The 15,745-nt window shown below is 42.9% G+C and overlaps 1 protein-coding gene across 1 annotated transcript in view; it reads right to left on the bottom strand.

Moving 5' to 3' along the window:
- PSME4 (proteasome activator subunit 4) overlaps positions 1-15,745 on the bottom strand; it is a 207,189-nt gene that overhangs the window by 86,984 nt on the left and 104,460 nt on the right. Inside the window, exons 19-22 of the mRNA XM_026652532.2 lie at positions 12,949-13,004; positions 9,013-9,069; positions 8,677-8,732; positions 8,496-8,594 (exon numbers count right to left, since the gene is read on the bottom strand). Of these exons, the coding sequence (XP_026508317.1) occupies positions 8,496-8,594; positions 8,677-8,732; positions 9,013-9,069; positions 12,949-13,004 (268 nt within the window). The remainder of the gene's footprint in view (positions 1-8,495; positions 8,595-8,676; positions 8,733-9,012; positions 9,070-12,948; positions 13,005-15,745) is intronic.

Here is a 15,745-nt window from a genome sequence, read left to right as displayed (position 1 = left end):
TGAAAATAGAAGTTTCCATCCAACACATTACTGGCATGAAATCCCCAATGGTGACGAAGTGGAGAGGCCATGGCTTATGTACTCAAAAACCCAAAATGCTGCATACTGTTTTTGTTACAAGCTCTTCTAGTCTAATGTTCCAGCCACATTGGGTTCTACAGGAACAAAGGACTGGAAAAATACGGCTAGAAATCTGGCATGCCATGAGAAGGCAGCAAATCACCAGAAAGCATTCCATAGGTGGAAAGAGCTTGAGATGAGACTAAGGTTAAAGGCCACCATAGATGATCAGCATCAAGAAAAGATTGCATCAGAATCTCTTTACTGGCAAAATGTTCTGAAAAGGCTCACTGCCATTGTGAGAATGCTTGCTATCCAAAACCTAGCACTGCATGGCACTTCAGATCAACTGTATGTGCCAAACAATGGAAACTTCCTTAAAATTGTGGAGCTGATGACTGAGTTTGATGCTGTACTCCAGGAACATCTAAGAAGAGTCACCACCCAAGAAATGTACACACACCACTACCTTGGAAAAACAATTCAAAATGAGATCACACAGTTACTGGCAACAAAAGTCAAACAGACGATTGTGGCAACATCAACATGTAATATGAAGTCAGCAACATATTACTCTGTTATTCTGGACTGCACACCTGACACCAGCCATACGGAACAAATGACTTTAATGGTGCATTTTGTAACAACAACAACAGAACCTAGTGAAAATGTCCCTGCAATGGTGACTGTCAGAGAGCATTTTCTAGAATTTATTGACACTGATGATACTACAGGAGCTGGTATGACAAATGTGCTTCTTAAAAAGCTGGAAGATACGGGAATTGCAATAGCTGACATGAGAGGTCAGGGCTACGATAATGGTGCCAACATGAGAGGAAAGAACAGAGGAGTGCAGACATGGATCCAAGAATTAAACCCTCACCGTTTTTTTGTCCCATGCAGTTCTTATTCATTGAACTTGGTGGTCAGTGATGCAGCATCAGCTTCCAGCGAGGCTGCTGAATTTTTTAATGTAATTCAAAGCATCTATGTATTTTTCTCTGCATCAACTCATCGATGGCAGAGGGAAATGGAATCACCAAAAACATACATAACTTCAAATTTCTGTGTGGCTTAGTGTTGTGGCATGACATATTGTTTGAAATAAATGTTGTAAGCAAGAGACTCAAAGGTGTTGACCTTGATATATCTGGAGCAATGGAACAACTGGACAAAGCAAAGTCATACCTACAGTCTTACCGGTCAGATGAGGGATTTTAAAAAGTTCTGAAGAGTGCACAGAAGTTGGCAATGGAACTTCACACTGAATCTATTTTCCCACTCATTCAAGAATACAAGAGTCACCGAAGAAGACGACATTTTGATTACGAGGCACGGGATAATCCCATAAGAGACCCCAAACAACAATTCAAAAGTTGAATTCTTTAACCAGGTGCTAGATTGTGCAATACATTCAGTTGAAGAACGTTTATGCAGCTCAAGGAACACAGCAGTATATTTGGGATGTTGTATGATATTCCAGAACTCCTCATGATACCTGAAGAAGACCTACACCAGCAATGCAGGGCACTAGAGACAGTGTTGACACATGATGACATGCGCAATATTGATGAAAGTGATTTAGGTGATGAACTGAAAGCCCTTTCAAGATACATTTCAGCAGGATCAACTCCAAAGGCTGTTCTGGAATATATGTGCACAAATAAGATGACCACCCTCTTTCCAAATGCTTTTGTTGCTCTGCGCATACTTCTAACACTTCCTGTAACAGTTGCCAGTAGAGAACACAGCTTCTCCAATCTGAAATTAGTAAAAACACATCTACGCTCCACAATGACACCGGAGAGGCTGGTCGGCCTTGCAACCATCTCAATACAGCATGAGCTGGCCCAGACTGTGGACCTTCAGAAGGAAGCAGTTCAAATCTTTGCAACCAAGAGGGCACCAAAAGCACCACTTTGATTATTCAAACAGATAAAAATACCAGTGTTTACTGTGCAGATAAGAAAAGTTACATTTGCTGTTCAGGCGTCTGAAAGTTAAGTGTTACTTAAAATTCCATCCAGGACTTCCATCCAGGACATACCACACGATCCATTGTCTACAGCCAACCTCCAAGATACAACTGCATTTGCTCCAATCCCTCAGACAAAGACAAACACCTACAAGATCTCTATCAAGCATTCTTAAAACTACAATACCCACCTGCTGAAGTGAAAAAACAGATTGACAGAGCCAGAAGAGTACCCAGAAGTTACCCACTACAGGACAGGTCCAACAAAGAAAGTAACAGAACGCCCCTAGCCGTCACCTTCAGCCCCCAACTAAAACCTCTCCAGCGCATTATCAAAGATCTACAACCTATCCTGAAAGACGATCCCTCACTCTCACAGATCTTGGGAGACAGACCGGTCTTCGCTTACAGACAGCCCCCCAACCTGAAGCAAATACTCACCAGCAACCACACACCACACAACAAAAACACTAACTCAGGAACCTATCCTTGCAACAAAGCCCGATGCCAACTCTGTCCACATCTATTCAAGTGACACCATCATAAGACCTAATCACATCAGCCACGCCATCAGGGGCTCGTTCACCTGCACATCTACCAATGTGATATATGCCATCATGTGCCAGCAATGCCCCCCTGCCATGTACATTGGCCAAACCAGACAGTCTCTATGCAAAAGAATAAATGGACACAAATCTGACATCAGGAATCATAACATTCAAAAACCAGTAGGAGAACACTTCAACCGCTCTGGTCACTCAGTAACAGACTTAAAGGTGGCAATTTTGCAACAGAAAAGCTTCAAAAACAGATTCCAACGAGAAACTGTGAACTAGAATTAATTTGCAAAGTAGATACCATTAACTTGGGCTTGAATAGAGACTGGGAGTGGCTGGGTCATTACACAAATTGAATCTATTTCCCCATGTTAAGTATCCTCACACCTTCTTGTCAACTGTCTAAAATGGGCCATCTTGATTATCACTACAAAAGTTTTTTTTCCTCCTGCTGATAATAGCTCGTTTTAATAAATTAGCCTCTTAGACTTGGTATGGCAACTTCCACCTTTTCATGTTCTCTGTATGTATATATATATCTTCTTATTATATGTTCCATTCTATGCATGTGATGAAGTGGGCTGTAGCCCATGAAAACTTATGCTCAAATAAATGTGTTAGTCTCTAAGGGTGTCACAAGTACTCCTGCGGATACAGGCTAACACGGCTGCTACTCTGAAACCTTAAAATTTTTGAACAAGGCATTTTAAGTTGTTAGTTCTCCTTTATTGGGGTAGGTAGCAGAGCAGTACCATGAGAGGTGTAGAACAGGAAGAAGGCAGAATTGAGACCTTTCAAAGTTTTGGCCCAAGCGAGGGGGTTGGGGGCATCATTTGAGCTCCCCGCCTCAGGTGCCAAAATGTTGTGGGCCAGCCCTGCCACTCTCCCAAGGGCTATCCCAGATGACTTCTCAGAGAGAACATGTAGACAATGGAGACTGCTTGACCAATTTGCACTGCCTGATCCCCATGTCAAAAGATCTTTCCAGCATCATCACTTGGCCACTCCCCCTGCCCAACTCAATACACGGAGGACAAAGACTTTGAACAAGGGAAGGATGGTCCAGGCCAGGAAAGGGTTTCATCCTGTATATTCAGGTTCTGTAATCTGTTTGTACTATCTGTCAGGGCGAGACACTGCTTGATTCAAATCCTGTTTAGTTTACAGAACTCAAGACTACGAATTTATTTTTATTTCTTAGGCAACCAACTTTGATTTTCACACTTGCTACCTCTAATCACCTAAAATCAATCTTTCTGTAGCTAATAAATCTGTTTTATATTTTACCTAAAACAGTGTGTTTTGTTTGAAGTGCTTGGGAAATCTCAGCTCAGTTTACAAAGGCTAGTGTGTGTCCTCTCCACATTGAGGGAGAGGCGGACTGGGGAATGAACTTACACTGACTAGACTTCTGACCAGTGCAAGACGGTACAGTTCTGGGGGTGCAAGTCTGAGGAAGTGTGTGTGGGGGGAAATTAGCTGGAGCCTCTCTCTTGTTGGTTCACGAGTGGCTGAGAAAGCATTCATGTAACTCAGTTGGGTGTGTCCCTGCCTGTGGATGTCTGTGCAAGTGCAATACCTGCAAGAGGTTTGTGGCTTGATACAGTTTAAGGAGGCGGTGTGGTTCCCCGCCTCCCCGGAGAGGGACGAACCCCGATGAACCCTCTCTACACACAGAATCACAGAATGCCAGAGTCCAGGCTGCACCCTGGGGATCCCGTCATAGGCAATGAATGAGAAGACTGCTAATAAGGAAGGACTGATACCCCATCAGGAGGAAACACACAGTGACCTGGCTGGAGGGACAAGTCACAAAGAAGGAGCCCCTGAAGTTGCAGAGAGAGAGAGAGAGAGAGAGAGAGAGAGAGAGAGAGAGAGAGAGCGGCAGCAGAAGGGGGCCCTGGAACTGGAAAGAGTTAGTCCCTGAGCGGCCGTGAAGAGGCACCACCTGTGGTGAGTGGACCCTATGACAGATCTCATTGCTTCGTCAGTCTTCTTGTGGAAGAGTGAGCAGCCCTCAAGTGGCAGGTCCTCAATAACTGTTTGAAATTCTTCAGATATGCCTGCCAAAGCCAGCCAGGAGGAGCGGAGCATTGCAACTGTTGTTGCCATCGCCTTCATGTCCAAAGCTGCCTGCAACGCAGTTCTGGCCACCACATGACCTTTCGCCAGCTAGACTGGAAGTCAGCCCTGCAATCGTGTGGCAGCCTGTCGAACAGCTGTAAGATACAGGCAGCTGATGTGGTTGCATTTTGCCAAGACCACTTGGTAGTTCAAGATCCTCATCTGGAAGCTCGAAGTGGAGTAGGATTTCTGGCCACCACGTTTTAAGTGCTTCACTGTCTCATCTTTAGAGGTCAATTTCTGGCCGCTCTAACGGGAATGCTCATTGGCCACTGGTACTGGATGCAAATAGAACTCTGTTCGTATCCAGTAGCCAGGACCTGGTACCACCTAGCTGTCCATTTGGATGTCAGTGCCAGTGATGCTGGTGTCTGCCATAAGGCTTTCATGGGCTCCAATAGCCCCTTGTAAATCAGGATCACTATGAGTCCCAGTACCAAGTACAGGATTATTGAGGAGTTTGTGTGGCATATCCCACACCACCTGCATAGGTATCTCTAAGGCCACTGATACTAATGTCCCATGAGGTCTTGGAAAATCTTCTAGTCCTCAAGAGTGGCAGCTGACTGTTCTGGAACAAGGGCATCATCTAGAAGAGCTCGTGGCCAGTATTATCTGACCCTTGCACTGGATCTGCTGCACTGGAGCCGCCTACTCCTGGTCCCAGGGATGCTGCAGGGACAGGTCCAGTCTTTGGCACACTCATAAGTTTGCCTCATAAGTGTGGTGAAGAGGCTGGTCCTGGATAGTACTGCAGTCCCCAGGGGGCCCACATGCCAGGATCATATAGCACCAGGCCCCACGATGATTGGTCCCAGTGATCCCAGTACCGGGCTGGGTTGGTTCTGCCCTCCGCCACAGGTACATGCCTCTTATCCCCCAGATGATTGATACTGTTGGGTACCAGGACCTGACCAGGGATGGCTAATGGCTTTCCTTTGAGTCAGAAACAATCCTCTGGGAAGGATGGTGCTCAACCTGTGGGTCTAGGGGGAACCTGACCAGACAGTGGAAGCATCAAAGTCCCTGGGTCCAGAAATCTGGACAGCATCAGGGTGAATGCAGCTCCAGTAGCTGAACAGGTGTCAGCCATGTCAGCATGGCCCAAAGCACTTGATCACCAACAGATTGGTTTAGCAGTAACTGCGCTGGAGCTGGTGGCAACAGAATGACCAGCACTGCAGTCAAGCTTCTACCCGGTACCAGGCTATCTTTTTTTCTGACTACCTCAATAATGAGAAGGCTAAAACAGCCATGACAGCATCAGGTAGGACCTGTATTATGGCTAGGTCCACTCAGCTGGTACGGGCTCTCGTGCTTAGGGAACTATTCCTACGTTTTGAGGCACCCTTAATGTCCAACTGCATGGTAGTCTTATGCAACCTTGAAGTCTGATCCAGGGAGGGTGATGATCTTCACCTCTTCTCCTTAGGAGACTTTTGCGCTCTGAGCCTGATCCATTTCTCTGCTTCCCAGATGAGGAAGCCAGAGGACTGAATGAACATTTTGCTAGTTTTGATGATGAAGTCAGGGCAGATTTCAACAGCCACCAGTCTCCTGAGGATCCAGGTGCCTATAGTTCAGGGTCAGAGATTGGCCTTATTACTGCTTCATGAGGAAAGCAGTAAGACACAGAGCCGGCAGTTTTTAAAGCCCAGGGATTTACCATGGTCAGCCATAGCAGCTGGTAGTGCCAGCAACCACGGGAAAGAACCCTTTCCCTCCACAGCGTCCTGTAGACCTAACTAAACTGAGACAAAGTGGATATAAATCCTGAAAAGAGTCACTTTGGGGATGAAGAGCAGCTGGCTCTAACCGAATCCAGTTAAAGCAGCAGTGATTGTTGATAGGAAGGGGAATCCTTGAAGAATTAATAAAACTATGTTGAGTGCATTTGCCCCCACCCCCAGTTATCAAGGTAGCATGCAATCTCAGGTTCCTGGTGAATACTTCACTACTCAAACACAGAAATAGCTGTAGTGGTTGGAAAGGCCTTGGGCGAACTAGGAGACTACATGCTCGAATACAGACTTAACTACTATGTCATAGTTTGGGGCAACTGCACCTGTATTTCCCCTCTGCGGTCCAGCAAAGGCATCCACTCTAGGTTCCCAGCTCCTGAGCAGTAATTTCTATTGGATCGAGACCTGCATCTCTCTTCCTCTTGACCAGGGTTTTTCCAGGCTGCTCAGTTCCCAGCAAGCCAGACTACCTAGACAGGCCTGCGTCCACACTTTGCTTTCTACTCAGAGGCTCTGGTTATAAGTTACCACACTGACCTTTCTAAGCAAGCACATCTATTCTTAAGGTGAAAGCATTACAGAAGAAACATATTAAAAACAATACAAGAACCTATGTGCATGCTAATTAGTTTTTCAGAGATCACCCTCCCTCCAAACTCCAGGAGGGGCTCCAATCAGAGTCAATCTTTCAAACCTCACCAAAGGGTTTTTTCTGTGGCTTCAAGTTCATAATAGCCTCAGCTCAGAACAAGCACCCCAATTGTGCAGATCAGCCTGTTTCTTTATACAGATTGGGCCTCTGATCTCCAACCTTTGGGAGCAGGTAATCAGCAGACAATGGTTCTCTCCTCAGGGCATAGCTTCAAAAGGCTGGGTTTCTGCATAACCAGTGGAGGGCATTTGCATTCATCTCCCCCAAGCTACTTCCCAGGAATTCCACTTGACAGGTATTGTCCCAAAAGATCATGATTGTTTGCCGCATTGTTCAATATAGTCCTATGACCGTGCAGGCCCACAATAATACATAATCTTTCCCTTTAATACAATGGACTCCAAAATATTTAATCTTAATTCAATATGGTTTTCCACTGAAACTGCCAAATCTGTCACATACTGCTATCTAACACCTTTGCCACCTCAAAACAATATCGCCTTAAGTTATTTCAGGATGCTCTCTCATGAACTAATGCAAAAGACTAGATGCAACCTACAGATGGTTTAACATGCAGTAGCCACATGCTACTGGTGTGGGTGTCTATGGGGGACTTGACTGACAAGAGCACATTCTCACTAATGATCATGCTGTACATTTGCTGCTGGCCCAATTTAAGATCTTGGTCCTTATCTTTATTGCTTTAAATGTGTGAGGACTTAACTACCTCAAAGATTGCCTTCTCTGCTCTCTACCTCAGCAGCCATGATCAATAATCTAGATTTCACTTTTCATAACACTGGGTAACTCATTTAAACTCTCCATGCCTCAATTTCTCAACCTGTAAAATGTAGATATTAATGTTTACCCACTTTTAAGAAGTGTTTGGAGATCTAATGATGAGAAGTGCTAAATATTATTTAAACAAAGGGAGAGGAGTTTGGTTCCTATATGCTTCTCAACTTAATTGGCATCTATGGTTCTAACATCATTAGTGCTTCACAAGTGCTAGCAATAGCAGCAACTTAACATCCAAGGAATGTATTATTTCCATGCAGTTAAATCACCAAAATAAAAAATCCCAGCATGTAGTTTCTTAGTGACTAGCAAATTAACATAAAGATCTATCATTAATAGCATCAATATTCAGTATATAAAAAGGGATGTTATGAGGCTTAACTAACATTTGTACAGTGCTTTGAAACCTTTCGAAAAAGGGCACTTATTGTAACATAAAAATATTCATCAGCCCACTGTAACTTATATCAATTTCACTAGGAATGCATGTAGAGTTCCATTAAGACATTAAGGCCAAAAAACAGCCAAAACTAAAACTTAAAAAAAGTTGTTTTTTCCTAACTAAACTATGTAAACAAGATACTGACCCTGTTCTCCATCGATTTCTTCACTAAGTTAAAGCTCTTCCACCGGGAGTCAAACTCATGCTTGTGAGACCCTTGGAATTGTAAGAGATCACCAATGATCTAGAAACAAACGGTTTTACATTATGTAAAACAAGTCAACCCGTTCAAATTAAAATAAAACATATAAAAATTACTATTATACCTTTATGATTAGAAACAAGGACTTGGTATCATCTTCTGAGTTGTCGAGTATATAGTCTACCGTTGGAATGGAAACAAAAAGTGTGTTATCTGATATGAAGCTCAGGTCAAAGAGTTAACTACACTCAATGAAATATTTTATCTACTTGTGAAGCTCAAAACTTTGTGGCATTTATGTTGTCATATAATTCATGACAACAGATTTTGCCTCTTTGCTTTGCTCTACAATATTGATATTAGATTTAAAAGCCCAATAAACTGACAACATTTAAAGCAAATCTTTGCATATGAACTAAATACAGGAATGAGAGAGAGAGAGAGACAAAAATGTACTTACGCAGCAGTTTCCTTATGACCCTAGCCATGGTTTCTCTGTGGTTCTCTCTCGATACATCTACACAAGATAATAAGAACATTCATTATATATAAAGTATATTCGCTAAGTTACACAGTGTTATAAAATACAGAGAAGCTTAATTGAAAAAAATAATTAATGGAAACTCAGACTGACATGCAAAAGCTCAAAAACAGATTAGAGTTTCTTTACATACCTCAAATCATGAGGTATGGGACTCTATAAGGGTGATATAAAAAGACTTTGGAAAAATTATTATATTTTTATATACACACACATACAACTTTAATAGAAACAGTCTTTAGCATCTCTCTGCCAAAGTCATGGGGTACCCCACTCAGTTTTCCACATCACGCTGAAATCCCATGTTGAAGTCACCATCTGTCAGACCAAATACTGGACAGGACATCTTTCAAGTTCATCAACCTTGTTCACTAAATGAGTACAATAATGGTTCTTCAAGCAAAGGGGCAAAAATGGTTTACAGTCCCATGCAGGTTGGGACATGCTTCTGTTCTGCCACTCAGGGTACATCTACACTGCAATAAAAAACCTGCAGCATCGAGTCTCAGAGCCCAGGTCAGTTGACTAAGGCTCGCGGGGCTCAGGCTGCTGAGCTAAAAAGAGTGACGATGTTTGGATTTGGGCTGGAGCCTAGGTTCTGAGACCCAACCCCCTCGCGGGGTGTCGGAGCCCAAACATCTATACTGCAATTTTTATACTGCAACCTGAGTAATGGCTGTGCTACGGGTCTTTTATTGCAGTGCAGACATACCCTTAGGCAGAGTTAGTAGTGGACAAGTGCTTTGCCTAAGATAAGGGAGAGCAAAAATAGGAGTTTGGTTCTGTGCAACGTCAGAGTGGTGCAGAGTGCCCATCATATCACAAGCTCTGAAGAGTACACTGACTGGGGTGGGAAAGAAGAGCAGAATGCTTGAGGGGTGGGACTTTATCCTTCAAGCAATTAAGAAGGGGAGAGATTGGAATTTCTATTCTCTTTGGTTGCTTGGAGGGGAGGGGAGGGGAAAGTAGTACTTTGCCAATCCAGGCAATGGGAATGGTAGAAGGAAGAAAGAGAAAGAATTTCCCATCCCTTCAAGCACTGAGGACAGTGGTTGGAGATAAAGTTTTATTCAAAGAGAGGAGCTCCACCTCTGACAAGAATCTTTCACGTGCCAGGTTAATCCTTTTAGAAGTGCTGCAAGAAGGAGACCTGGGCTCAAATCCCTGTTATACAAGAAGCCTGCAGTGTGACATTATGCAACTCAGTTTCTCTGCACCTCAGTTCCTCATCTGTAAAATGCAGATATCAGTACTTCCTATACACATTTCCCTTTACCTTTGTAAGCTCTCCTCAGCCAGGTTAACCTCCATCTCTGGGTTCTGAGAAGCAGACTGTCCTGCTCGCAGCATGCTCTCTCAGTCTGTGTGTGTCTCCTTGTCAGGTCTTGCTGACTACCTAGGCAGCCTCTGACAACTCATTCAACCTCAACCCTTTTCTGTGGTCTTCTAATGATTTGTTATCTTCCTTTTGATGTTAGGCTGAGACTTGTGAAGAGTAAGCCATTCTTAGCCTGGCTGTAGTCAGGTAGAACATATTCCCCAATAAACAGCTTCACCATTGTTTCTTCAAGGCTTCTTATCCGAGACACCGTTTTACCTCTCCTGCTTGGTTCCTTTAACAACTTCTTTTGATCTAACTCCATAGCATAACCCATCATAAATACACACATGTAGGCATGCACCATATTGAAAAAATAATACAGATATTTCCCAGTTGGTCCCAAGGACCCCTCAAGTGCCTAAGACAGCTAAATACAAGACTTGGCACAAGTCTTGGTGTCACTTGAAGCTGAGAAGCACCCAAGTTATGAGACATGAAAAGAAAGAGGTTATGAACTACTGGGCTACATGATAGACACCTATATACTAGCTGCTCTTCTCCCTCACAGCTATGCAATCTCAGAGCTCAGGGTACACATGGCAGAGACTCAGGTCTCACATGCCAATCATTTACTATAAAAAGACAATTAAACGTAACTTTGTTTGTAAGTAGCGTATTCAGTCTGAATATCTGCCCCGTTTAGTAAACTTCTGGAATATTTTTTATGTTTTACTAATATGATAACTAAGGCTTCCGATTTCCCCTTCTGGGAGTCATGGCTTTTTCATCGTGGCCTAAGCATTGCCAGGCTTTTCTGAAGTCTTCCTTCCATTCTCTGTACCAACTGTTGTAACTGCTACTGGTCCAACTGATCTCAAACTCCACCCCAACTACACACAGATAGACAGGTTCTCTGAAATATACAGGACTGATCACCACCCTAAATAACCAGGACCACAGTGCACTTAGGCACTCAAACAGGACATACTTTGCAGGTGCAGCAACAATAAAAAAGTGTTAGCCAAAGTATAAGTTATACGTATTGCACACCATATCAATATGTATTACACATTATATTAACATTATATAAACGTTAGCACAAAGTCATGCTAAATTGCATTCTGCTCACTCAGGCTGAGGTATATAGCCCACAATATCCTGCACAGCACAATTCTGCACTTCGCATAGACGGATGCAGAACTTGTCAAAACCAAGACACATGAATGCTCTGCCCTGGTACAAGCTTGGGAGGTGCCTTCACAGGCAACTGGTTTTGGAATGTGTCCAAAAACAGAATAAGGAAAAATGATACTGGAAAAATAAGGTACACATTTATTTGGTAAATTTTAGTCCTGGATGATGTACAGAGTGTTTTTAGCTCATAAACAGTAACAATATAAATACAGGCAGTTTTGGGAGCGTATTTCGGAGCACAGCTTCTGTGTAAGGTGAACTAAATGCTGTGACTACTTCCAAGAAGGACTGGTAACATATTACCGTATATACTCGTCCATAAGCCGAATTTATTTAGTAAAAAAGGGAAGCACCAGATAAGGGGGTCGGCTTATGAACGGGTATTGAGAGGGAGAGATGGGGCACAGCCCCTCCCCCCAACAGAGGGAGCAAGGAGAGGCAGCACAGCCAGCAGAGCCAGAAGGGAAGAGGTGGGGCCAGACTCGCTCCACTTCTGGCCACGCTGCTCTCCCTCCAGCCTCCAAAGCAGCTGCAGCTCCGGGGCTGGCAGGCTGCAGCCATGCCGCTCGGCCCCGTCCCCCAGAGCAGGCTGTGGCCACGCTGTTGGAGCACGCTGCGGCCGTGCCGCCCAGCCCAACCCATTGGAACATGCTGCGGCCGCACCGCCCGGTCTGGCCACCCGGAGCAGGCTGTGACCGCGCTTCCCAGCATGCCGGAGCAGCTCTAGCCAGGCCAGAGACATCCTCCCCTGGCCCTCCCCCCGATAAGGTGGGAAGGAATGGGATGGGGAGAGTGAGGGGGGGTCCCGGGCTAAGGGTGGAGTCATGTGGGAGGTGGTCACGGGTTACTCCCCTGACCCCCAGCTTCTCCCGCCCAAAAAATTTCCCCACCAGTTGCTGTCCCGACCCGTCAGGGTAAGCAGCTGGCGCGCCAGAACACTTTGTTTACTTAGGTTTACCTCCATGTCCGCAGACGCTAAACCATCTTGGCCTGCCAGTGGCTTATCCTGATGGCCCGGGAGCCAAAGTTTGCTGACCCCTGAATTATAGGGTCGGCTTATGAACGTCATAAAATTTTTTCCATTTTTACTTATCCATCTTTGGGGGGGTCGGCTTATAAACGAACCGGCTTATGATCAAGTATATACGGTAACTCTTTCCTTTCTATATTGTACTGCTTTGTCTTTAGACTATAAGTTTGGCAAAGCTTGGTTAGTTGGTCTCAAACATTTTTAATAATGAACCACAAATGTAATCAAATCAATTGGCCATGCATTTAACAATAAGAGTATGAAATTAATTATCTCGTGACTTGATTTAACAGAGTTAGGATTGACCTACCATAGTTAACGCCAGTGTAAAGTTTTGTCTCTTCCAAAGACACCAAACTTGGAACCCTGCATAAAGACAAAATACACTGTATTACAAGGTAAGGAAATCTGTCTAACAACATGAGTTTTATTGACAACTAATTTCTACTTACAAAGTAAGGTTCATGCTAGTGGATGACCGAGAAGGCTTAATTTACTAATTTTATTTGTTATTTATCTTTAACATTCTGAAAGCTAGGAATCCATACTGGTCAGGTGGTTTGCCTTTTTTGAGAGAGTGAAAGCCAAGGCAAAGCCACCTTGAGTATAAAATCTTGATCGAGTTCCATTTAACAAGAGTTAGAAATGACTCATTTCTTCTGATGCATGTTCACATCGGCATGACAATGAGGGACAGTGGCACTGATACAGCTATTTATTGGATTAATTGCAGGTGAATCAGATTACTGGATAGCAGGGAACTGAATAAGAGTCTCAGGAAAGGCTGAATATATAAATTCAATAGCTTATTTTTCCCCACACCTGTGGTCCTTCCTTTAAATAAAGAAAATGGTGTGCAATGTGCCTAGGCCCAACTGTTAATGCTAGTCTCTGAAGCCCACCACTAATAATAACCATGCCAAGAGAGTACATAATAGTCAGAACAATACATCTACATGACAAGTTTTTTCTTATAAAGAAAAGCTTAACCAAGATCATGATTTGGTTATGACTTGATTCTACTCTACATTTTTAGCTGTGCATTCTTAGTCCTTGTAAGATGTGGTTTTTGCACATGGTTGCATAAATAAAACAGCAGACTGTGACATTGCATGCCAATGTATCTAATGGCAAGACCAAGTCATTAGAATATACATTAAATTTTCTTTCCTGTTTTGTTTCTAAAGCTACATCATAGACACTAAGGGTAAGTGGATTCAAACCCTGAAGGAAAAACCACCAGGATACTTTTCAAAGAAATTCAGGAGCTATATAAATACTGCACTAATATGTTGCAAGAACAGTATCACCAAACGGTCCATACTGCTAAATATAATTTTCCTGTAGAATGGAGGATTGTATCAATGGTGGAAATGGTGCAAAAAAAGTTAGAAAACTGAAAAGAGGAACAATATCAGTCTCTTATTGTTATAGATGTTTGCCCACTTGGCAAGAAGTGCTTACACATGTAGCACCAGCATCAGCACACATAGTCCTAACACAATAAAATGAAACAAAACTCCACATTTAAATTGGTGGATTGAAAGGTTTACTCGCCAAGACCAGAATTAAGGGTTATATTTACCCTAGAACAATAATTGATATCACTGATACCTAAAACAGAACAGGGAGCTACAATCAATACATTAGGTGAGGTACTGGGGATGTCAACAACAACTGCAGGAAAATCACAACATCCTAAATCCTAAAATAAAGTCTTGTAGGTAACAGACTGATTTAATTGTTTTTCTAATGTTCACATCTACACATTAATCTAAATCCCAAATCAATTAAAAAGGAAGACATTTTAGTTCAATTTTAAAAGCTCTCAATTTAACCAAAAAAAAAAAAAAAAAAGTTTTCACTTTATTTTCCCGTCTGTGCTTCTAAAAGCACTAAATAAGAAGCTTGAAAATAAACACTTTTCCATACTAATAACTTTTCATTTATTTTTCCCTATGAAAAGAACTGATATTAACATGGGTGCTCCAGTTATAATGATTTGTTTGGGTACTAACATTGATTCCCGAGCAGCTCCAACATTAAGGTAAGATAGCCGTTCCCTCTAAAAGAAGATACTGATGGTGCTAGATAGAAAAATCTATTTTTAGAAAAATACTGGCTAATTAGCATAAATCCTTCTAAAAACAGATGTGTAGATTTCCCTAATAGATATTTCCAATTTGGAAGATATTAACAATATTAAAGAAATGAAGGTTACTTATTTATAACCAGAGTTCTTCAAGATGGCTCTGCATATTCCCACTTATGGGGTACTGCACCACCTATTGGTGTTTAACGGTAGAACATTCTCCAAGCAGTGTCAGAGTGCTCACATTCTTACACCTCCCCTCAGCATCTCCGAACATTTTAGGGTGAGGCTATATAAGGGGGTCCAGAGGCCTTTACCACCTCAATTCCTTACCTCACCAATCCAGAGACACATAAGAGGACTCTGAGAAAGAGGGGAAGGTGGGAGGGAAGTGTGAATATGCAGAGCCATCTCAAAGAACGTTGGTTACAAGTAGTGATTTTCATTTCTTCTTTGAGTGACTCTGCATACTCCCACTTATGGGTAGTTTGATCAGCAGTGCTGAAAATAATATGGAGGATGGAACAGAGTCCTAATTGAATAGAGACTAAAGCACCACTTTACTAAATCTAGCATCAGCCCTGGAAGCCAAATCACGAGCATAATATTTACTAAAGCGTGTAAAAAAACTCCAGGTTGCAGCCCTGCATATTTCTGAAACAAGGACTTGCTTAAGACACTGCCACAGCTCTGGTGGAACAAGTCCATACCATTGTAGGTATAGGAACTCCTGAAAATGTATAACATTCAACAATACGTTGTTTAATCCATCTAGAAATAATCTGGGGAGATATGGTATAACCCACAACTGTTAGCACAAAACATGAATAATCTACATGATTTTTGAAAACTTTTAGTCCTACTTAAAGAACATGCAAGAGCACTTCTTGCATCCAAAGTACACCTCTACCCTGATATAATGTGAAATGATATAACACGAATTCGGATATAAAGCGATAAAGCAGCGCTGGGGGGGGGGGGGGGGGGGGGGGGGGGGGGGGGGGGGCTGCGCACT

Source organism: Terrapene carolina, unplaced genomic scaffold, assembly GCF_002925995.2.
Source record: "Terrapene carolina triunguis isolate 2854851 unplaced genomic scaffold, T_m_triunguis-2.0 Scaffold120, whole genome shotgun sequence".
In the NCBI taxonomy this organism is placed as follows: domain Eukaryota; kingdom Metazoa; phylum Chordata; order Testudines; family Emydidae; genus Terrapene; species Terrapene triunguis.
The sequence above is the reverse complement of the archived record's forward strand: the minus strand, read 5'-3'. Positions and strand labels throughout refer to the sequence as shown.